Raw genomic sequence first — 25,450 nt, forward strand, 5'->3', positions numbered from 1 at the left:
TGAATAATCAGGGCTGTAATTGTACAGAACACCCTTGTGTCTACAACACATATAATAGAGAACACTAAGGTCTCTGTGAAAAATCCACAAGTACCTAAAACACGGAGCAGTACAACACAGCAAAGGGCCTTTCAGCCACTGTGATGCCAACGTAACTAATCCCAGCTGCTGACATATGGCCCACATTGCTCTATTTCCTGCATATTCATGTGCCTGTTTAAACATTGTTCGTGTATTTGCTCCTACCTAACTGCTTTCCTTCACACATTCCAGGCATCTACCACTCTCTCTGTTTAAAAAATATCTTGCCTTGCACGTTTTCCCATTTTCTCCTGAAAGCTACGCCCTCTAGTATTTGATATTTCTGCCCTCAGAAAAAGACTCTGACTCCCTACCTTATCTTTCTCTCACTTAAATTTATATAGTTATATCAGGACTCCCCTCCAGAGAAAATAGTCAAAGTTTGTTCTGCATCTCCTAAATCTTCATCCAAATGACCTAAATCTTCATCCAAGTCATTTATAGGGTCCGAGATGCAACACTATTGGCCTCGGACCTCCACAAACTCTCCTCTACCACTACCTATCTTCAATGACTAAGTTAATTTTGTATCCAACTTATCCACTCTAAAACGAATGTGACTTGTCTATTTGGTCCATAAGGGACCTTGTCAAATGCTTCAAGTTCAGAAAAGACAACATCCACTTCCCTATCCTTGTCAATCACCTTCTTTAATTCCTCAAAAAACTCAATCTAATGCAGAGACATGAAGTTTGTTCCTGGTACAGCATTCAGTCATGGCATACAACATCTTCAGCCATTCAACATTTTCCTTTCTCACAATGGAGGTAGAGGCTACAAAACATTGTGCAAGTGATATCAATAATATTATATGATCACTTTTCACTGATGGTCTCAGTGCTGATTGAGGTATATCAGTACCATTTCTCTGAATATATATAATGTATCATATTCCGTACAATTGCAGAGAAATGAATCTCAGGTTTGCATATGGTGACATATATGTACATTAATAATAAATTTATTTTGAACTTTGAAGAGTGTTAATCACCTTCTCCCACTTGCATTATTAAGATCAATTGAAATACATGTACTTCTATTTGCCCAAAAGATTGTGTAAGTGAGGCAATTGTGATAGTAATAAATAGTGAGGTGGTGGAGTTTCCTTACAAGATTCTCATGCAAGTTTCAAGTAACTCCAAATTTTAATCATAAAATCAGGGGAAGTTTGGTACCCAAACTCTGTCGCTCTTTACTGTATTCTTGAGGGAGGAGTGCATAGAAAGCTGAGACATCTTATTCCATCAGGAAAGGAAATTTTAAGGGTGAGTCTTGGTGTATGATTCTTATGGACAATCTGACCCACATCTTGTGAAGCATGGACAAAACTGTGGAGCTGGAAAGGTGAGTGCATACTAAAATAAGAAATATATTTATTGCTAATCAGAATTTATGATTTAGATAAAGAACACATCAAAGCAATACCTTATAGACACGAGGTATTGCAGATGCTGGAAATCTAAAGACATACTGTACACGTAATGTCCTGGAGGAGCTCAGCAGATCAGGCAGCATCTATGGATGGGAGTAAACAGTCGACGTTTCAGGCCAAGAGTATCCTGACTCAAAGAAAAAGTTTAGACTTATGATTAAGTTTTGGATTTTTCATTGTTTTTGCATTAAAAATACAAGGGAAAATTCAGAGGAGAATGTAATTTTATTTCGTGATCCAACTGTCTGATTGCATCTGAGCCGAGAGTTCTGGGTTCAATATCTGCTCTTGCTTGATCCTTAAATGTTGTTTTCAGAGGTCCCCTTTTATGATTTATGTGTTTGTAGTTAGAAAAATATATAACGAGAGACCAATAGATGAGCTGTAATTGCATTTTTGGAAGCCCCTTAATGAAAGGCCGCACAAGTGGTTATTAAATAATATTGGAGTCTACGGAGTTAGTGTTAATAGACTTGTATGGTGTGACTGTGGTTTAATGGATGGAGAAGAATAAATGTATCATTGACTTACGAGTCTGTGATTAGTGTGATTCTGTAAAGATTAATGTTGTTTACATTCTATATAAATGATTTGAGTGAGAAGACTAAGTGTATTCTACTCAAGTTGCTGATATTACAAAGCTGGGTGGCAATATGGGCTATGAGGAGGTTACAGAGAGGCTTCAGAGAGCTATAGATAGGCCAAGTGAATAGATATGGATATGACCAGATGGTTTATATTGGTGAAAAATGTACAGTAAAATTATCCAATATATTTGAAGAAGTAGAAATTCAGTGCATTTTTAAATAGTAAGTGATTGAATGGTATTGTTGTGCAGAGGTCCTGATTGTCCATGTATCAGAATCATAGAAAGTTAATATGTAAACACAGCAAGTGATTGGGAAAAAATGCATGTAAGTCTTTATTCGAAGAGGCATTAAGTACAGGAGTAACCATATCTTATGCTATTTATTCATACACTGGTATAATGCACCCAGATATACAGGGTGGTGATTGACCAAGTGCAATCAAAATTTAGCAAGATTTAATGAGGATCTTGAGATGGGAGAGGGTTGTCCTATGAAAAGAGATGAAGCAGATTGGAACTACACTCTCTAATCTTTTTAAGGAAAGAGAAGTAATCTCATTGAAACACCCAAATTTCTTAATAGGTCTTGACATGCAAGTTGCAATTATGTTGTCACTGCTGGCTGGGCTTGGAACTGTCAAAATAAGAGACTGAAATGAGAAGAAATTTCTTCAGGCAAATGATCGCTACCCAAAAGGACTGCAGAGGCTCAGTTGCAGAGTATATAGGATAAAAATGGAAAATACTTTTGAATATCAAGAGAAACAAAGATATGAGCTTAGTGCAGGGAAGTGGTACTAAGGTAAAAAATCAGCCATGTCTTATGGTATGTGATGGGCTGAATTATCTATTTCTGCTTCAATGTCTTAAATTACCATATCTATAAATTTGGCTCATGTAGAAGATTCTATACCACTAGTTGAAGAAGAATAGAGTTTGTAAAGAGTCTGGATCTACCTTCCATATCAGATAATTCAATTGACAAATGAATTATCTCTGTTGCTGTTTATGGATGCTTTCTATAATAAAAACTTACTTTTAGAACACATTTCGCACAGACAATGTAGTTCGAAGTGTCTTACAATGGGATAAAGTGCAAACATGAAAATAAAATAAAATATAAAAATAAACATGAAAATAAAATACAAAAAGATTTTAGTTAAAAGCAAGACTAAATAAATTGGTTTTGAGCTGGTATTAAAAATGTCACCCGAGTCTGCATGCCTTACAGATTTAGGTACTGAATTTAGTGTAGGACAGTGTTACTAAGGTAAAAAAAAACAACCATGTTTTATGGTATGTGATGGGTTAAATTATCTACTTCTGCTTCAGTGTCTTAAATTACTATAATCTATGAATTTGGCTACAGAGTGTAGTTCAAAAAAGCTGACCTGCCAATTATCTTTTGATAGAGATTGTTTAAATTTTAATCAAATGTAAATCTATGTACAAAGATGTTGCCATATTTTCTGATGCAACAAAAGTAGTTCACCAACCTCCTGAGAAGGTAAAAAAATCTAAACAAATTGGCCATAAGACCATATGAGGTAAGAGCAGAATTAGGGCATTCAGCCCATCGAGTCTGCTCTGCTATTTCATCATGGCTGATCTATTGTCCCTTTCAACCCCATTCTCTTGCTTTTTCCCTGTAATGTTTAATGCACTGGCTAGTCTAGAACCTATCAACCTCTGCCTTAAATGTGCCCGATTACTTGGCCTTCACAGCCGTCAATGAATTCCACAGATTCACTATCTCTGTTAGTTAGCAGCACCCAAACAGTAAAAGCCCCCTTTATTTCCACTCTTTGCCTCCTGCCAGTCAGCCAATCTTTTATCTATTCTGGTATCTCTCCTATAATACCATGGGCTTTAATCTTGTAAGCAGTCAAATGTGAAGTACCTAGACAAAGGCTTTCTGAAAATCCAAATAAGTAATATCAACTGACTCTCCTTTGTCTAACCTCCTTGTTATTTCTTCAAGGAATTCCAACAAATTTGAAGGCAAGATTCCCCCTAAAGGAGACCTTGCTGACTTTGACCTATTTTATCATGTGCCTCCAAGTAACCAAAAACCTCATCCTTAATGATGGACTTTAATTAGCTTTGAAGTTCATCATTCCTGCAGAGTCATATTAATTAATTGCCTCATGTTTTAGCTCTGTGATCAATGCTCTGAAATTCAGTATTAGTACTGGAAGGCCAAAGAGTATTATTGCACCTGCCTTGCATTAAGGGAGCTCCTGGTGCGCTGTGTCATTGCAGCACACACAATGGAAAATAAAGGACTTCTGGCCTTGGGGTTCTAAACTTGGTGCAGTGGGGAAAATTGCTGAAGGGTTGGAGAAAGCGTCATGAATTGGGGTTGTTTTTTGGACAAGGATTAGTCTTCAATGCTGCTTATAGCCCAGCTGCATAATAGAAAGTGCTATAGTCAGAGTGGTGTGATTGATCAAGAAAACAGTCATGTTGTTTTCCGCTCTGGGAACCATTTTATTTCTGTATATGTGTAGAGCTGATAAAGACTACTGAACAGTGAAATTTTTAGATAATTGCCTCTTTCTATAAGAGACATATTGGAATTTTCTGACCGAAATTACTTTCAGTACAACTGTAATGAAACTGACACTGTAACAGGAAAATCAAAATAACTGCAGAAGCCCAAAATATCTCACTAAAAAAGCACATAGTTTGACCTGCAGAGTATTTCCAGCATCTTCTCTATTTGACCTCTAACATGTTTTTTACTTGGGGCTGATTTTCTATCCACAAGTAGTTATTATATCATCACTTCACTGGGTGGTTATTTTCTATTCATTTTGGCAAACTCCTTCAAAGTGGAAAAAAGTCTATAGTTCTCTATACCTTATTCTGACCAGCAACTGAAAACTGGTGTGGATCTGCTAAGTCACAGGATGTATTATAAGTGACAGAGAATAATAATGAGGTAATGAAAAGGAAATTACCTTTTGAAACCTATTTTCCTGAGATTTTTTGAAGTAGATCACTGGAAAACCAAGTTCTGAAGCTGCTATCCACTGTAAAATTGCTCTCAATTCGGAATCAACACATTCAGGGCTTAGGTCAAAGTTCAGCACAAGAAAATCCGTATGGCAGTTGATTGTGCCAAGTGCCATCTGCGATGTATTTTCTTGGGGAAGAAAAATATTCAATATATTTATACGTGATGTGAAATGATTGATAGAATGTATTGTTTTGTCACTGAACAAAAATATAAACCTTACCATCCAAACTTTCTTGGTTCTCTTTCACTGTGTCCTTTTCATTGATGATTTCACTGGTGTAAAAAAAACTAACATGATTATTTGAAATATGTTATGCAAAGTGATGAAGATGAAGCCTCATTTGATTTGCCTCATCTTCCTGTACAAAATAGTAAGCTTTTGTACAGGAAAACTTACTATTCCCTTACAATTTCACAGTTTAGACAGGATAAAATTTTGGGATATTCAATTTTTTATATGAAAAGTAAAAGCAAAAGGTTCATAGGAGAATGTAGTTGTACTTATTATTCCAACTGTCTGATTGCATCTGAGTCAGAGTGATCTGGGTTTAATATCCTCTGCTGATTGACTGTTGCAGTAAAACTTATATTTATTTTTATTTAGAGGACACAGCACTGTAACAAGCCCTTCCAGCCCAACAAGCTTGTTTGCCCAATTACACCCATGTGACCAATAAACCAACTAACTTGTGCCTCTCAAATGTGGAAAGAAACTGGAGAATCCAGAGAAAACCACACAGACATTGGGAGAATATACAAACTCTGTACAAGCAGCGGTGGAACTGAACAGGCATCGGTGCTGGAATAGCATTATGCTACCATGCTGCCCCAGAGGCTGCTGCTTTTCTGAAGTCCTGCTTTTGATTTATGTGTTTGTAGCCAGCAGAGTGAATAAAGAGGAATCAATAGTTGTGTTGTATTTGCATTTTTAGAAGGCCCTCAATGAGGAGTCTAGTGGTTATTAAATAGCACTGTGGGCCAAAGGGCCTGTATTGTACTGTAGGTTTTCTACGTTTAGAGCAAATGGATTTGGGGTAACCTATTTACATGTCATGGAGTAAGTAAATGGATAGAGGAGGATGAATGCATTCTGGCTTGGGAGTCTGCACAAATTAATGCTGTTTAAAATCTATATCACTGATTTGCTTGAAGGATGCCAAGTGTAATATATCCAAGTTTGCTGCATTTGTTGTCAGCCGGATGGAGTCTTGGTGAAGCCTAGATTTAGCCAGGATTAATAGAATCCAAGATTTATCCACAGTTAGACACGAAAGTGATGAAACTGAAGAATGATGCAAGGTAAACTATTTTGTTGCAGTATTATGCTGCAAAATTCCACTGGGCCCACCATTGAAAATATCTTCAAGAAGCAGTGCCTCAAGAAAGTGCCACCCATCATATAAGACCCTCATCATTTGTGATATACAGTACCATCTCATGGACATGCCCTTTTCTCATTACTGCCATCAGGGAGGAGGTACAGGAGCCTTAAGACTCACATTCATTGTTTTAGTAACAGCTCCTTCCTCTTTGTCATCAGATTTCTGAATGGCCCATGAACATTACCTCACTATTCCTCTTTTTCACTACCCATTTATTTCTGATTTTTATGTCTTGCACTGTACTGCTGCCATAAAACAACAAATTTCATGATATATTTGCACCTGTGGAGCACAAGAGGAAATACAATGAATTTTGGCCTAGGCCTTGGAGGAGGGAGAGAATGGGCCTATTATTTAAGACTTCATTATGGCCCTGAGTGGCTCAAAGGTGTGAAGGCTAGAAAAGAGACATCTTTGGACTTAGACTCTTAGAGATTCTGACGTGGATTGATGAGGCATGGGACTGTGACTAGATATTAGACCATGAGAAAGGTGCCTGGGTTGGGAACTAGATATTAGGGCCTTGAATAAAAGGTAGTATGAGAGATCAGGGGCTAAGTGAATTGGGGCATTGGCACAATAGGGACTTTGAAGATGGGGAAAGGGCCAAGAATGTTGGTGTTAGAATAATAAAAATATTTAAAGGGATCTACCTAATCATGGTTTCATGTGCTGTGCTTGTATCTATTCCAGGAGGCTCCCTTTAAATAGTGGGGCAGCACTTATGAGACCATGCAACCAATAATAATGAATGGTGGCTATGCCTTCTAAAAAAAGAGTCCTAATTTCCTGTGTATTGTTTTGGAGAATTGCTGAGGGAACTATACTATTTCAACAAGTTTGATGCTGAAGTTGTTTCATTGAAGCAAGGATGATTTGCAACTAGATGTGCTGATCTGAATTTGTACTCTTGTTCGGACTTACTGATATTGAATTTTCTATGTCTGAAATGCTTCCCCTTTTTATTATTTCTCCATTATATTTTATCATCTAAATGTTCCTGTGGGGTTGTTCTACCCTCTTTCTCTGTGCAAACATTTGTATCGTGGACTAAAGTTTGGCTACCCTTTCAAAGTACAATGGGAAGTCAATGCATAATTATTGAATGTTGACTTGGAGTTAAATAATTTTCTATCCTTGCGGTCAAGTAGAATTGAACATCTATGACACATTTCAAAGTAGTTAAGGAAGTTTTCATGGTTTTTGTTATGCAATGAGGGCCGGATTGATCTGAGGTCATTCACTGGAATGTGGAACTCCTAGACCGCCTCTTACGGAAGTGCCAACTTCCTCCAGTTCCCTAATGGTTATGTTCCTTTCACATCTGAGACCCAGGTCGGGTTTGGGAACATCAGTTTCTTGTGTTTGTGTTTGTTTCCCATGTATGTGAATGTCAGGGACATAGAACATAGAATTGGGCCATTTAGCCCATCAATCATGCAACATCTTTTTACTGTTCTGACAATTGGCAAGCCTCTGGTCACACATTAACTAGCTGTCACTACCCTTCTGAGAGCAGGACGTGCTGCTTACAGGACATAAAGCTCTCCAAATAAGAGCTAACTGCCGAGACCCAAGTTGCCACTCTTCTTAAGAGCAAAAAATGGATTAGCAAACATGGTTGGCTTACCTCTAATCTCGACAATCTGGATGGCACCATCCTTTAAGATGGATTTGGCTGGAAGATCCAATGTTCTCTAATGTTCAGATCAACTCAAATGAAGGAAAAGGAAATTGCCTAATACTTCCTTCTAACCTGCCAACCTAACAGTACAGGTTCAGTGGGCAGATTTCCCATAATAATGGTCCCTGACATCAGCTGAGGAGGACCAAGGCCAAATATCTACACACACTTATACAGGTTAAATTTTAACTTTTAGCTATTAAATGGAAATTTCAGGCCATTATATTGCTGGTAAAATTTAAATTGGGGCATACAACAGGGTTCAGGACTGTTTTATGGCAATTTGAAGCACAGAGCTTAAATGCTTTAGCTTAACATGTCTGAAAGACTGGCATTCTGTTGCACTCACCTCAATCATAAGCAAATGCTTTGAGAGGCCGGTCAAGGACTACATCTGCACCATGCTACCACCCTCAACGGACCCTCTACCATTTGCCTACTCTAACACAACCTATCTACAGACAATGCCATAGCCACAGTACCACACATGGCCCTCACTCACCTGGAGAAGGTGGATGCTTATGCTGGAGTGCTGTTCCTGGACTACAGTTCAGCATTCAACATCATAATTCCACCCAGGCTTGACGAGAAGCTCAGAGACCTTGGCCTGCACCCCACTTTGTGCAGCTGGATTCTGGACTTCCTGTGGGATTGCCGGCAAGTGGTAAGGTTGGGTTCCCTCACTCCTGCCCCTGTGACCCTCAACACAGGTGCTCTCCAGGGCTACGTCCTGAGTCCCCTCCTCTACTCCCTATACATCCATGACTGAGTTGCCATGTACAGCTCCAATCTGCTGATTAAATTTGCAGATGGCAGGACATTGATAGGCCTATTTTCAACAATGATAAGACAGCCTACAGAGGAGAAGTCAATGCCCTGACAGTGGTGCTAAGAAAACACCCTCTCCTTCAATGTCAAAAAAACGAAGGAGTTGATCGTGGATTACAGAAGGAAAGGAGACAAACTAGGCCCGATTTACATCAATAGGACTGTAGATGAGAGGGTGAGTAGTTTCAAGTTCTTCGGTATACACATCGCTGAAGATCTCACCCAGACTGTGTATACTGGTGAAAAAGTACAACAGCGCCTCTTTCACCTCAGAAGCCTGAAGAAATTCAGCATGAGTCCCCAATTCTTTAGGACTTTCTACAGGGGCACCATTGAGAGCATCCTGACTAGTTGTATCATCGCCTGGCACGGGAACTATACTACCCTCAATCATAGGGCACTGCAGAGAGTGGTGCAGACAGGCCAGCACATCTATGGGTGTAAACTTTCCTCTTTTCAGGACATTTACAGCAGCAGGTGCATAAAAAGGGCCCGGTGGATCATCAAGGATTCCAGCCACGTTAACCACAAACTGTTTCAGTTGCTACTGTCTGGAAGTGGTACCGCAGCTTTAAGGCCAGGACCACCAGGCTTTGGGACAGCTTCTTCCACACACACATAACAATATTAGTGTTTAGGCAAGATCCTCCCACGTTTCCCCTCTTTGTTGCTTGTACATTGCAACGGCGATGCAACATAAAGATTTTTACTCCCTTGGATGTAAGAAATAAAATAAATACAATATAATAAATGTATAACTACAGTATATTCAGGTGTCACTCATTTTATAAATAACTAGGTATAACCAAAGTTGTTGTGGACAATAGAGAAAAAAATAACTGTCAGAATAATCCGAAAACTTTTCTCTTCTAAGTGAAACCTGTGCTCCTCTGGAAACTTTTGAATTTACATTTTTTACAGGAAAATGTTTCAAGGTATTTCTCTAAGTTGTTGCCAGGGTTGTTAAAAAGGCCAATGTTGTCCTATAGACATCTCAATATTGTTTATGAGTTTCTAAACAATGGCAGGCATTGAAGGAGATACAGGGCCTCGTTTAACCTGTTTTTTTCTTGACCTGTCCCAAATATTCATGTTCCCTCCTCTCACTTTGTCCTTTCCGATCCCTCACACATATACAATGCATGTGTCTTCTAAACTGCTAGTTTCATTCTTTCTCTATATCTGTCTGTGCTATTTATTTTCTAGATACCTAATACAGATGAATCCAACCTGAGCCTGAATGGTTCAAAGGGACCCAAGCACAAAAATCTGCTTCCCATTGGACTCTGGTTGGGTAGGCATGTTTTTGCTCTGGGTAGACATGTTTGCAAAATGTAAGAGGGTGGAATTCCAAGTCATCATTACAGAAACATGACAGCATGGGTCTTATACTTGGACAATAAAATAAAATATAAGTTCTCTATTAAATGCCTGTGAAGCAACTTTGCACCCTGATAATAAAGATACAACATGAGAATCTGGAAAGTGTGATTGCTTCCCATATTTTGAGAGCCACCTCCAAAGAAGATAGACAATGAAATTCACCATTGCCTTCAGTGCACCAGCATAGACTTTATTCCTTTGGTGAAAGTAGCAATTAAAGATCAAAAGCACAGTGCATTCTCCTATGGAAGAATATTGATCTAGAGGATACGGTTTTAAAATAAGGGATTGATCATCTAAGACAGAAATGAATTTTTTTATATAGGTAAGGAACCTTTGAGTCTTTGGAAATCTTTTCCTTAAAAGGCAGTAGGATCAGAGTCTATGACTATTTAGAAAGCAGAATTAGATTGATTATTGTTAAACAAGGGGGTGGAATGTTACCATGATTAGCTGGGAATATGGAGTAAAAGTTTATGCTTAACTCTTCTCCTAATCAGTATGTTCATATGTTTGTGTGTGACCTGGACCAAGGCTCATGGTCTACTGGAGAGCAATGATCCCTGCACTTTATATGCTGGTGAGGCATGCACTACTGACAGTAGGCACTTAATTGATACTGGAGAAATATCATCAACTTTGTTTCACAAAACCCTCCCGGTCCACTGACAAGGTAACTAGATAAATGTCAGCATGTTCTTGCAGCCAATTTTGCAGTCATCCAGACTCTAGTTATACTCAATCCTCTTTTTCTCCAGTGGACAGGCCAAGTCTGTGAATAGCCAACACAAGACTTCTGAACTGGACATCTAACTCCAGGCTCAGATACGTCAACAGACAACCAGGTCAGGAGAGGAGCCAACCAATTCAACCAATGGGAATTTCTGGTCTATGATTATTCAAAACTGAGAAAGGGCTTTTAGGGTGGAATTGAAAACCTTGAGTCCCTATGTCATGCAAACTAAAACCCAGCTTAAATTCTAGCAGAAGCACACCATCCTCCAAGCTACCCTTCCACTCTGATAAGCAAATTCCTTGCCAGAGACCGTGGCTCCCAATTTGGCCCCATCTGCCAATTCAGAACCCACACTATTGCAGTGAAACCAAGTAATCTCAAGAACCAAGAAGCTAGAATGGAAAAGCCTACAAAACACGGGTTATATGGCATAGTCCATCACAATAAAAGTCCCCTCCACCGTTGAGCACTTCTACAAGGAGAGCTGCCACAAGCAAGCGTCATCCATCATCAAGGACATCCGCCATCCAGGCCATACTGCTGCCATTGGGAAGGAGCTACAGGAACCTTAGATCCCACACTACCAAGTTCAGGAACAGTTATTATCCTTCAATCATCAGGATCCTGAACCAGCATGAACAACTTCACCCACCTCAACACTGAACTGATTCCACAGCCTATAGACTCACTTGCAAGGACTCTTCAACTCATGTTCTAAGTATTATTTATCTATCTATTTATAATGTCTTTTTTTGTATTTGCACAGTTTGTCTTCTTCTGCACATTGGCTGTTTGTCATTTGTGTGTTTTGTTTTAGTTCTTGATTCTATTGTATTTCTTCGTTCTACTGTGAATGCCTGCAACAAAATGATTTGCAGGGTAGCATATGGTGACATATACATACTTTGATAATAAACTTCTGGTAAGAGGGCAACCTGCTCGGTCAGGGCGGATTCTACGGGGCCAACCCAGGGTGGTATTGTCTATTTTAAATGTATTTTTTTACGATCACAAGACCCTGATGGCCATTAAAAATATAAAGTACTGCAGGTCCACCCCATTAGCGAGTTGTTTGTTGGTGGAGAAACTGAAGGAGTTGGTGAAGACCGTGCTGCTGCCTGCATCAGAGAGGTGTTGGAGTGGGTGGACGAAGGAGGTGTGCGGTCTGACAGCAAGTGATTGTTTTAGTTGCTTTTCCTGTGATAGCAAGGCCCTTGTTAATGCTGCAAGTGCGCTTCACTGGTTTATTGGCGAAGAGTGTAGGAGCTGCATGGCCTTCGTCATAGCAAGGATTAGGCCTCAAGCCATGGTGTTGCTTGTTTGCAGCTGCTGGGGAGAGAAGCATCAGATCTGTGCACTCCACCAAAGTGCCAGAGGCAATGTGGTGCAGTATGCAGGTTGGAGTCAGTGCTTCAACCTCAGAGTTCTGCAACGTTCATAGACCCAGGGACTTGTACTATCTTTTTTGTGTGGCTGTATTTTACTGCTGTCTTATATGTGCTATGTGTGCCTTGTGCTGTGTGGGACTGTTGGTACTGTGTTTTGCACCTTGCCCTGCAGTAACATCGTTTTGTTTGGCTGTATTCATGTATGGTTGAATGACAAGTAAACTTGAACTTCAAAAGTTACTTTGAACTTTCTTAAGTCCTCAATCCTGAGAAATTGCCTCGTTGAAGAGAACTGTCAGTTTAAGTATTGAGTGCAAACTTCTTAAATGCTAAAGAATATTTTCTTTATCCCAGAATGTTTTAAGAACAACATATGATATCAAACCTGGGTAAAGTACGTATCGAGAGGTTTTCCTGATAGGCGTCGAGATCCACTAGACCAAGACTACTTGAAGCACTGCTATTCCCATTGCTAATGATAAAAAAGGGAATTTGAAATTAAATGGGATTCTTCCTCATATTTAAACACATCTTTCAAAAATGCAGATAATAATGCCACCACAACTTTTGAAACTTATGCTCATTCACTCTTTCATGTACAATTAAACCACTTCCTATTCATGCCAAAATATCAAACAACTTGAGGTGGTTCAGGCAGAAAACGCAACAATTTCCAGGAGCTTCATTGACTCTGTAAAAGGACATTAAATAGTTACAGCATAGTGGGACAACATATGTTTTGCTTGATGGCCTACTGCTTGGAAATTCAAGAGTGCAAAGAAAATTGAGTTAGTTCAGGGCATGATACAAGAACCAGGTTGCGTGGTGTAGGCAGGAACTGGGGACGGGATAGGATCTTGAAAGAAGGTCAACTAATTAGCCAGCCTCTCCATCCATAGATAGAATGGATGTAGAGAGGATGTTTGCTATACTGGGAGAGTCCAGAACCAAAGGACACAGCCTCAGAATACAAGGACATCCTTTAGAACAGAGATGAGGAGGAATTTCTTTATCCGAAGAGTGGTGATTCTGTGGAATTCATTGCCACAGATGGCCGTGGAGGCCAAGTCATGGGGTATATTTAAAACAGAAGCTGATAGGTTCTTGATCAGCAAGGGTGTCAAAGGTTATGGGAAGAAGGCAGGAGAATGAGCTAAGAAGGATAACAAATTAGCCATGATGGAATGTGGAATGGCAGAGCAGACTCAATGGGCCAAGTGGCCTAATTCTGCTCATATGTCCTTTGGTCTTTCAAATGAGATGACATGCTGAGGGATTGTACCCTTTTACGTTGGATGCAAATATATCCTTTATATAGTATTGAAGAGCTGGGGTTATCCCTAATATCCTGGCTAATATTTATCCCTATTACTGAAAATGGATTATCTAGTCATCACACCATTATGTGAAGTTGTTTGCAAATGGGCTGCCACATCCCCTAAGCCGCTATAGTGACTAAACTTCTAAAGTACTTTCTGGCTGAAGACTATACAAATGCATGATTTTTTTACTTCTACATGACTGATGATGACAGATGTGCCCTCCATATCAGCCGTTGAGCTGAGTGTTGCCTGTCTCATGTAGAGAAACGGAGGCGATGGTCTGAACAACTTAATGGTTTGTTTTTATATTTCAGATTACATTTTTTTGCACTAGAGTCAAAAACCATATTGCTAGCATATAGTGTTCTTCACCCAGTAACTATCCTTCCACTTGTCAAAGTGGCTCAAATGCAAATATCATAGCAGACACCACAGAATGGAGTTACCAACCCGACTACCTGCATGATGCTCACACACTAGTTTCAGGTCAAGGGTGAGAGGACACTACTGCCCACGGATATCTCAGAGCTGACATGCACTGCTTTCAAAGTAATGTGGTGCATTCAGTGTCGCTCTGTACCCATAGGAAGCCTGTAGTCTGAGAGAAGCCATACATTGTTTTCTGGAATCCACAGTCAACACTTGAATGGAGAGTGCCGATGTAGGAAACAGTAAACTGTAAGGCATTGCAAGTTGAGATTCAGAAAGGGGATTTGTTTCCTGAGCACTGTGTGCTCATGGCCTCTTGCTGAAAATCTTCTTCCCATTGTCCTCCTTAAAGCTTGCCTTCCTCTATTAGGGCCCTCCAGTCCAGCAGCCAAAAGCGGAACTTCTGCTGGCCAAATATTTTAATTCTGATTCCAATTCCTATTCCAACATGTCAATCTATTGCCTCCTCTTGTGCTATGTTGAGGCTGCCTCAGGGTGGAGGAGCAACACTTTATATTCCTTCTGGGTCACCTCCAACCTGATGGCATGAATATTGATTCCTCCTTCCAGTAAAAAAAATTCCCTCCCCTCCCCTCTTCTTCTATTCCCCACTTGGCCCCTTACCTCTTCTTACCTGCCTATCACCTCTCCTATGGATCCCCTTCCTTTTCTCCTATGGTCCACTCCCCTCCCTTCCTCTCCAGCCCTTACCCATCTGGTTTCACCTATAACCTTCTAGCTATCTTCCTTCCCCTCCCCTACCTTTTTATTTTAACATCTTTTCACTTCCTTTCCAGTCCTGAAGAAGGGTCTCAGCCCAAAACGTTAACTGTTTATTCCTTTCCATAGATGCTGCCGGACCTGCTGTGTTCCTCTAGCGTTTTGTGCATGTTGCTTTGGATTTCCAGCATCTGCACAATCTCTTCTGCTTATATTTTTTCTCCTCTTTTTGCCCACTGCTTATTATTCCAGTCATACTGCTTCCTAAGGGAGCATCTGCACACACAACCAGCCATTTAACTGATTCAATTATTTACACTCTAGTTGGATGTTACTATATTACTTCTGATGATCACCAATCTTACCATAGCCCTTTATACTTCATTATGATATTACAGTCTGGGATAACAAACTCTGTTTCCCTGACTACTTAACTCTTTGTTACACTGAATCATTTCTTGTAGTTGATGAGTTCAATCTCATGAGTAACGTTCATTTTAATTTGCTTGAAGAATGATTGAATCCTCAACATTTTGTTATGAACCTACTGTCAAGTCTATAAGCTTAAGTAATAATCACCCAACCTCGCATTCTTCAATGAATGTGCGGTAATATTTTTAATGACCTCTCGCTGAGATGAAGATAGCTACTGCTGTCTTCTGCGTGGTCCTCTTCATTAATGAGCTGTGACCAGCTTCCCATGCTATCATCACTGGTGCTTAAACTGCAAGGATTCTCTTCTGATGTGGCTTTCTCTGTTGTTATTGGATTCTTCATAAAGCTTATGGGGCAAAACAGAAAGAGGAAATTAATTACTTCAGTGATACAGAACAATTGTAAAGAATAAGTCCTTTCAACCAAATTATTAGCTAGATAAATGATGTTTCAAAGCCATGCAAATGACATTCTATTTACCAGGTGTTTGATTCTATTTGGAATAAATTACATTTTGCTTGTCATCAGATTTGTAACTTTTACTTTTACACAGCTAGGCAAAGAACAAAAAAATGATCATTCAAAGAGGTGTGGAAGTATTTACATTTATTTCGTCACAGTTTCTGCAATCTCCCTGCAGGTGCATATCATACAGTTTTACTACACTACACATTACACTTTCTCTTAGCCAAAAGGCCGAGAAGCAATTTTGCGATCATCTTTGCACATTTCTGAGGAAGTTCCCCCACTTTGCTTAGAGCACAGAGACCACTTACTCAGTTATACAGTAGAAAAGTCAAGAGCCACACCTATTTGCTCTGGCTACTCTTGGTGAACAAGGTTACATAAGAATATAAAAACAAACAAACGGGAGCAGGACTAGCTGCTTGGTGCTTCAAGCTTGCTCTGCCACTATAACTGATCCAAACCTACCTCAAACTAATTCCTGATCTGTCCCTTCGATTCCTTGCAGCTGAAATTCCCACTTGAATATAATCCGTGACTGTCTCCATAGCTCTCTGGGGTGAAGACTTCTAAGGATTCATGAAACTCATTGGGAAGAATTCCCTTTACACTTGAGCAGTTATTCTGAAACAGTGATACCCCCATACTCTCCATGTCAATCCTATCAATGCCACTCAGAAATTTTAAGTTTCAATGATCACCTCTCCTTCTAAACTTAAATAAATATAGATCCAACCTGCTCAAGCTTTTTACATATGCAGTCGCTTCATTCAATCTAAGTGTTTTAGTCCTGACATATGGAAATCAAAAGCACCTTGTAAAGTTGCATCAAAGCTTTCCTACAATAGACTACATACCCAATGCAATACGTCTTAACATTCTTTTAAAATTCATAATCTGTTACTATATCTGCATGTTTTGTTGTAGTTTTTCACTTATTATAACCTTTGGTACTGTAACTTGCATTATCATGCTTTGTTTAAAATATATAAGCATTGGGACCGGATGGTGTGAACCCCAAGGTCCTGAAGGACTGTGCTGAGCTGCTGTGTGGAGTTCTCCAGCACATTCTCAATCTGAGTCTCAGTCTGGAAAGGGTCCTGACCGTGTGGAACACGGCATGTGTGGTCCCAGTACCCAAGAAGTGCCTACTGAAAGTCCTGAATGACTACCGTCCAGTGGCCCTGACCTCACACATCATGAAGACTCTAGAGAGGCTGGTCCTGGCTCACCTCCAACCCCTCAATCCCCTGAAGTTTGCCTACCAGAAGCACATTGGAGTTGATGATGCTGTCATCTACCTGCTGAACAGAGCCTATTCCCATATGGATAACAGGGCAGCACTGTAAGAATGATGTTTGTTGATTCTTCAAGTGCCTTCAATACCATTCAGCCCTTATTGCTGGGGGAAAGCTCTGTTCATTGGACATTGCTACTTCCATTGTATCCTGGATAATGGACTCCCTGACTAGCAGACCCCAGTTTGTGCAGCTTCTGAGCTGTGTGTCAGACATGGTTATAAGCAGCACTGAGGCCCCACAGGTGACTGTATTGGTTCCCTTCCTTTTCCCTTGTTTGCCTCGGACTTTAGCTATAACACTGAGTCATGTCATCTGCAGAAATTCTCTGATGACTCAGCAATAGCTGGGTGTATAAAGGAAGGATGAGTACAGGGCCCTGGTGGAGGACTTTGACAAATGGTGCAAGCTGAATCATCTACAGCTCAACATCAGTAAGACAAAGGAGATGGTGACTTAGGAAGACTAGGTCGACACTGCTCCCTGTTACTATTGATGGTGAGGATGCAGATGTGGTGAGGACCTACAAGTATCTGGGGGTGCACCTGGATGACAGATTTGAGTGGAGCACCAACACAGAGGCTGTGTACAAGAAGGACCAGAGTCGCCTCTACTTCCCGAGGAGAATGAGGTCCTTTGGAGTACGCAGGCCTCTCCTTCACATGTTCTACCAATCTGTGGTCGCCAGTACAATCTTCTATGCGGTGGCGTGCTGGGGCAATGGCATCAACATGGGTGATGCCAACAGGCTCAATAAACTGATTAGAAAGGCTGGCACTGTTACAGTAGTCAAACTGGACACACAGGAGGCTGGGGTGGAACAAAGGACGCCATGGAAAATCCTGGCATTTCTGAACAATGTTTCTCACCCTCTGCATGCCACCTTGGCTGAACAGAGGAGCACCTTTAGTAATAGACTAAGACAACTGCACTGCTTCAAGAAGTGCTATATGAGGTCATTCATACCCTTGGCTATTAGGCTCCATAATGAGTCAACCTACAGCCACGGAAGTGGTGCCCCTCCTGTTAGACTGTTTGAGGTAACTTATTTCTTATTCTTTCTTCTCTTCTAATATTTATATACCTGTGCACTTGTAATGTGACTATGACACTGTAATTTTCTTTGGGATGAATAAAGTATCTATCTATCTATAATTTTTTTTTCATTTTTCCTTGTGAATTAGATAACCTCATATTTACCCATAACATATTCTTCCAACTTCTTTCCGCTCTCATAACAAATCTATATACCCCTGTGGTTCTTTGACCTAATTTACCTTTTTATCATCAACAGATTTGGCCAAGGTGGATGAAGCCACCTCATCCTCGTCGATTGTTAGTATCTGAGGCACCAGCACTTTGCCAGTTACTGATGACCAATCCAACACTGACGTGACTTTCTGCTCATTAGCCTCTCCCCCGCTCATGCCAAGATATTGCCCCTGTGCCATAGCATTCAGGGCGGGATCTTCTGAATGCCTTTTGGAAGTTCGTACACATTACATCAAGAAAAGGAGATGAAGAACCCCATGAAGATGGATCCCCTGAGCAGGATGTCTAAGGTAAACAAGTACAGTACCAAAGCTTAGTTTCACTGATGGTGGGAACGATCTTTCCTGTGAAAATTTGCACAGTTACAGGCTCAGAACTATCACTAGCTTGTCTGAAAAATGATCATCAGCCAGTTCCATCTGGATTGTACATTTGCCTGGATCTGGAAGTGAATAATTTGTTGACGTTCATCCCAAACAGATGTGACGCAGGACAGTGTTCCGTTGGTTACTCCCAAGACGCACACTGACAGATGCTCCAGCAGTTTCTGGAAGATTGTCAGCTTGGTATACAATGCATATTAATCTTTCAAAAACTAGCCGATCTTTCTGAAGAAGGAGTCGCCAATGACACAGCGATGCAGCCTGGCACACTTCTAAGGGATGTTTGTACAGCACTTGCAAGGCCTCTAAGGGAAAAGGTCAGAGTTTGTGGTTCCTGCACCTCAGTCTGCACTGGTCCTAAATGTGTAGTCACACATCAATGGTTGTCTTTTGTTATGTGCTGACTGCTGCAATTATCAGCAATACCAGAGTGTCAAAGAGGTATGATGTCTTCTGTGACAAAAAGATATACTATCCAGGAGTAAGTCAGGGTCAGATGAGAAGAGACAACTGGTTTCTGTTCAGGTTCTGGGGTCGGCACAGGTCGCAAATCATTCTGGCAATTGGGTGAAGTAGTATCAGATTGATAATCAGAATCAGACCCCATGGAAGGTCTTAGTGAACAGATCATGGGCATAAGGTAAGAGGCATTGGGTCTGCACAGAGGTAAGGAGTGTTTGACTGCCTTGAGTCAACAATGGAGCAAGAGGCCTAGATTTGGGCTGGTTAATAATGAGGTAAGGATCTTTGGGTTATTTTGATAATCAGGTAAAGACCTTGAGAACAAAGCAACCATCAGAAAAAAGGCCCGGGACTGTGTTGAGCTGGCGTTTCGGGTAAGGGGCTTGGGTTAGGCAAGCGTTGGGGATTAGGTCTGGTGCCTGAGGTAGGTAAATGCCTCTTTTTGGTGCAGTGATCAGTAAAGAGCTCCAGGACCATGTCAGGTATTCCCAGCCTTCAGTGATCAGCTTCAGGACCTGGAATCAGGGTGGAGTGGCAATCATGGTGGGAGAGGACTCAGTAAGGGAATGGCTGGTGACTGGACCTCGACATGGATTCTCAGCGGATTCCTTAATTAGTGATGCAGGCCTGGTCTGAGTGCTCAGGAGCAAAGGGGAAAAGATAGGACCTGGGCTGGTGGGGTGGTCAGCAGGAGATTAGTGGGGGATTGGTTTGTTGGACTGAGGATAGTGGTCAGCACAATGTGGTGATATGGCACCAACCCATCTCTCAGCAAATATGGAATGACTTGCTGGGTGGGATGCAGGCCAGCAAGTATTACAATGGCTTATTACTGTCTCAGCATGGCTGATCCCATGACAAAATAATCAAAATTCTCATGCAACGCCCCAGATCAGCATTTATTTGTAACTACTCTGATTTGGTCTCAGTTACTCCATTACCTGAAAGATAATTATGGAAACATTCAACAGGTGAGGCACCACCACCTATGTTAGTTATCTTCGTTTCTGAAGTTAGTTGCCTGACATATTGCCCACAGCTTGAGATATTATGTGTCTAGTGGTCTCTTTGTATAGACTGGGTGCAATCTGACTTTCATAATGTATTTAACTCTTCACTTACATCACTTATAAGGTCATAGGCTTTGAAATTTCAAACCCTTCTGTGCAAAAGTGAAGAACTTACGTGGGAACTGATGAAAAAACTCCACAGTTGCAACTGGCTAATTATGTTCAATTTTTGTTGAAGCATTTTAGGAAGGATGGAAAGGCCTTAGAGGGGGTGGAGAAAAGAGGTGCTTGAATGGTCCCAGTGGTGAAAGCCCAGGAATATTGGTGCATTAGAGAAGCCAGAGATGTCCTTTGAACAGAGAGCAGATTTGATGGAATGTTTCAAAACCCCGAGGGGTCTACACAGTGAAAAGAAATTATTCACAGAAATAAAATGATTGGCAGAATAACTAAAAGTGACCAAAGGAAATAAAATCTGAAAGAATAGTGAAAGCAAATTCTACTTCGGCTTTCAAAAAATATATTTGAGGAAAAGAAATACAGCAGGCATCTAACACCCCTCTTCAGTCCACTGATCATCTTGGACTCCCATCTCACCGCCCCTTCTCCTTTCTATGCTTGCTACCTTTCTGGTGCAGGGCATTCACCTGAAGCATTGACAATTCCTGTCCTCACACAGATGTCGCTCAATCTACTGAGTTGTCCAGAAGATACTTTTTTACTCCAGATTGCAGCATTTTCAGTCTCTTGTGTCACCAATATTCTGTGTACCTTTGTTAAATCATCTCTCAGCCTCTCTGCTTCAAGGAGAACAACTCCAGATTTGCCTGTCTCTCTTTGTAGTTGAAATTTCTTATACTGTACTGGGATCTATTCAAGTAAATATGGCAATCAGAACTGGAGGGAAAACTCCAGTTGTCAATTCAATGGTATTTTATAAAGTTTCAACATAGCTCAATGTCCCAATAAGGCCATAAGACTATAAGATATAGGAGCTGAAGTAGGCCATTCGGCCCATCACATCTGCTCCACCATTCAATCATGGGCTGATCCAATTCTTCCAGTCATCCCCACTCCCCTGCCTTCTCCCCATACCCCTTGATGCCCTGGTTGATCAAGAACCTATCTATCTCTGCCTTAAATGCACCCAATGACTTGACCTCCACAGCCGCTCGAGCAACAAATTCCACAGATTTCCCACCCTCTGACTAAAGTAATTTCTCCACATCTTTGTTCTAAAGGACATCCTTCAATCCTGAAGTTGTGCCCTCTTGTCCTAGACTCCCCTACAATGGGAAATAACTTTGCCATATCCAATCTGTTCAGGCCTTTTAACATTTGGAATGTTTCTATGAGATCCCCCCTCATTCTCCTGAACTCCAGGGAATACAGCCCAAGAGCTGCCAGATGTTCCTCATATGGTAACCCTTTCATTTCTGGAATCATTCTCGTGAATTTTCTCTGAACCCTCTGCAATGTCAGTGTATCCTTTCTAAAATAAGGAGCCCAAAACTGCACACAATACTCCAAATGTGGTCTCACGAGTGCCTTATAGAGCCTCAACATCACATCCCTGCTCTCATATTTTATACCTCTAGAAATGAATGCCAACATTGCATTCGCCTTCTGCACAACTGACTCAACCTGAAGGCTAAACTTTAGGGTATCCTGCACAAGGACTCCCAAGTTCCTTTGCATCTCTGCATTTTGAAAATCTCTCCCCATCTAGATAATAGTCTGCCCGTTTATTTCTTCCGAGAAAGTGCATGTCCATACACTTCCCAACATTATATTTCATTTGCCACTTCTTTGCCCGTTCTCCTAAACTATCTAAATCTCTCTGCAGGCTCACTGTCTCCTCAACACTATTCACTCCTCCACCTATTTTTGTATCATTGGCAAATTTAGCCACAAATCTATCAATCCCATAGTTCAAATCATTGACATATATCGTAAAAGGCAGCAGTCCCAACACTGACCCCTGTGGAACTCCACGGGTAACTGGCACCCAGCCAGTATAGGATCCCTTTATTCCCACTCTCTATTTTCTGCTGATTAGCCAGTGCTCCACCCATGCTAGTAACTTCTCTATAATTCCATGGGCTCTTATCTTGCTAAGCAGCCTCATGTGCGGCACCTTGTCAAAGGCTTTCTGAAAATCCAAGTACACCACCTCCACTGCATCTCCTTTGTCTACCCTGCTTGTAATTTCCTCAAAAAATTTCAATAGGTTAGTCAGGCAGGATTTTCCTTTCAGGAATACATGCTGGTTTTGGCCTATCTTGTCATGTGCCTCCAAGTACTCCGTAATCTCATCCCGAACAATCGATTCCAACAATTTTCCAACCATTGATGTCAGGCTAACAGGTCTATAGTTTCCCTTCTGCTGCCTCCCACCCTTCTTAAATAGCAGAATGACATTTGCAATTTTTCAGTTATCCGGTACAATGCCAGAATCTAGCGATTCTTGAAAGATCATCGTTAATGCCTCTGCAATCTCTCCAGCTACTTCCTTCAGAACCCAAGGGTGCTTTCCATCAGGTCCAGGAGATTTATCCACCCTCAGACCATTGAGCTTCCTGAGCACCTTCTCAATCGTAATTTTCACTGCACATGCTTCACTTCCCTGACACTCTTGAATGTCCAGTATACTGCAGATGTCTTCCACTGTGAAAACTGATGTAAAATACGCATTCAGTTCCTCTGCCATCTCTGAGTCTCTCATTACAGTATCTCCAGCGTCATTTTCTATTGGTCCTATATCTATCCTCAACTCTCTTTTACCCTTTATATACTTAAGAAAGCTTTTAGTATCTTCTTTGATGTTAGTCACCAGCTTCCTTTCATAATTCATCTTTTCCTTCCTAATGACCTTCTTAGTTTCCTTCTTTAAGTTTTTAAAAGCTTTCCAATCCTCTACCTTCCCACTAGCTTTGGCTTCCTTGTTTGCCCTCTCTTTTGCTTTCACTTTGGCTTTGAGTTCACTTGTCAGCCACGGTAGTGTCCTTTTTCCATTCGAAAATTTCTTCTGATTTGGAATATGTCTGTCTTGCACTTCCCTCATATTTTGCAGGAACTCCAGCCATTGCTGCTCTGCTGTCCTTCCTGCTGATGTCCACTTTCTCAAAGTACTTTTTAACTATTTATTCACATGTACACCAGCACCCTCTTGAGCTGCAGCTGTTGAAATTTGTACCCTTACTCTGTATTACCTCTCATTTATTTTCTCAAACTGTACTAGTCTGGATTAAATATAATTTGCATGTCTGCCTATTTTCACAGCCTTTGCTTTGTTTAAATCTACCACTACTCTCCACTCTACTCACCACACCTCCAAGCTGAATCCTCTGCAAACTTGAAAATGTTATCCTCCATAGTCTTGTCTTCCATGAATATGTATTAAAAAAAAGCTCTACTGACCTCTGGGAAACAGTCCACCAGTTTGATAAATAACTGCGTGCCATTTCTCTCCTTTCTGTCTCTAAACCAGTTTATTTTCTATGCTGCCACAAACTCATTTATTCTAGTCAATTAATAACTTGCAACATGTCACTTAGGGTTAGTAATTCAACTGGAACCAGCCTTTACACAAAACAGTATTTCCCCAGCACTGAGAGTTTATATTTCTATTGCACGCCTTAGGCTAATAAGACACCTTCGGGACTTGAACATATCAACAGTAATTATTCAGTTTTCTAATAATTACCTGAAATAGGCTGTTACACAAACATAACCACATTTTGTAATAATGGATACTTTCTTTCTAACAGTGATGATCCCCCTTTGACCTAGAGAAGAATTCTCATTAACTAACTTCTCTGGGTGACAGCAGTGTAACTACAGAAGCTTCTGACAGCCAGTCTGAAGTTCAAGGCTAAACTATCATCTTGGGTGAGAGAAAGATCACCCCTGAGGTGCAGCCCAAGAGATGGAAACCAATGAGAATCTGCTCTGAACTGGAATGAAATAATCATTGAGACAAACTAAATGGTTGAATCCTGAAAGATTCTGTTGATTAAATGGTAGCAGATTTTTCAGAGCTTTTGAAATGTATTATCAGTCTCTTAAATGAAGGTAACTAATGGGTCTTTCTTGATTATTATCATTATTATAATATTTGAATGGTTATTTGCAGGACAACACAAAAGCAGCATGTTATGACCTATGACAGTTCTGTCCCCACCTATAGTAGTGAATGGGGCTGAGATACTACTGACATGAACATTGGCATGAACACTGATTTCTCCTTTCAGTAATTTCCCCCTCCCATTTCCCTCTTCTTCTATTTCCCACTCTGACCTCTTACCTCTTCTCCTCACCTGCCTATCACCTCCCCATGGTGCCCCTCCTTCTTCCCTCTCTCCCATGGTTCTCTCTCCTCTCCTATCAGATTCCTTCTTCTCTAGCCCTCTACTTTTCCCATCCACCAATCACCTTCCTCCTTCCCCTCCCCCACCAAATTTTATTCCGGTGTCTTCCCCTTTCTCTTGCAGTCCTGAAAAAGTGTCTTGGCCTGAAGCGTTGACAATTTATTAATTTCCATAGATGCTGCCCGATCTGCTGAGTTCCTCCGGCGTTTTGTGTGTGTTTCCTGAAGAATTCAAATGCCAGTCCTTATCCTACCATCACATTGTATAACATCCCCAGATATCAACCTTACACTCTCAATCATGAGCACTGAGTCAGAAAGTCCAAACCATTCCTTCACTTGAGATGAGTATGTACATAATCTAGGTTCATAAGTGAGTTATTCTGTGGCAAGATGTTAGATGTGGGCCCTGCACAGAAACAATACTATTGCAATATTTCAAAATGGAAAGGAGAATCCCAGAGCCCTGCCCAGCAGATGTCCTTCAGCTTACAGAAAGTTAGTTTCCCAGGCATTTCATTGCTCCTGTGGTACCAAATAGTCTGTTGTGTTCTCCTGCAAGTCAACAGCAGCAAATTGGCTGCATTCTATTTGAGAGTCTTCAGTTTGTGAAAGAAGTACTTTATTGAAACCCAAACCCTCTTTTCTCTGAGAGTCACACAGTATGCTGGAATTCTGTACTTGCAGAAAAGTATTTCTCTATCACTGCCATTAAAACTCGGGTTGTTAAGTGACAAGTAACATTCACACCACACAAATG

The 25,450-nt window shown here is 40.8% G+C and overlaps 1 protein-coding gene across 1 annotated transcript in view; it reads right to left on the reverse strand.

Annotated features, from left to right (window-relative positions):
* The window catches only part of sphkap (SPHK1 interactor, AKAP domain containing), a 138,113-nt gene that overhangs the window by 757 nt on the left and 111,906 nt on the right, over positions 1 to 25,450 (reverse strand). Inside the window, exons 8-11 of the mRNA XM_072256941.1 lie at positions 15,622 to 15,777; positions 12,911 to 12,997; positions 5,345 to 5,397; positions 5,066 to 5,250 (exon numbers count right to left, since the gene is read on the reverse strand). Of these exons, the coding sequence (XP_072113042.1) occupies positions 5,066 to 5,250; positions 5,345 to 5,397; positions 12,911 to 12,997; positions 15,622 to 15,777 (481 nt within the window). The remainder of the gene's footprint in view (positions 1 to 5,065; positions 5,251 to 5,344; positions 5,398 to 12,910; positions 12,998 to 15,621; positions 15,778 to 25,450) is intronic.

This window comes from Mobula birostris, chromosome 4 (genome assembly GCF_030028105.1).
Source record: "Mobula birostris isolate sMobBir1 chromosome 4, sMobBir1.hap1, whole genome shotgun sequence".
Classification (NCBI taxonomy): Eukaryota; Metazoa; Chordata; class Chondrichthyes; order Myliobatiformes; family Myliobatidae; genus Mobula; species Mobula birostris.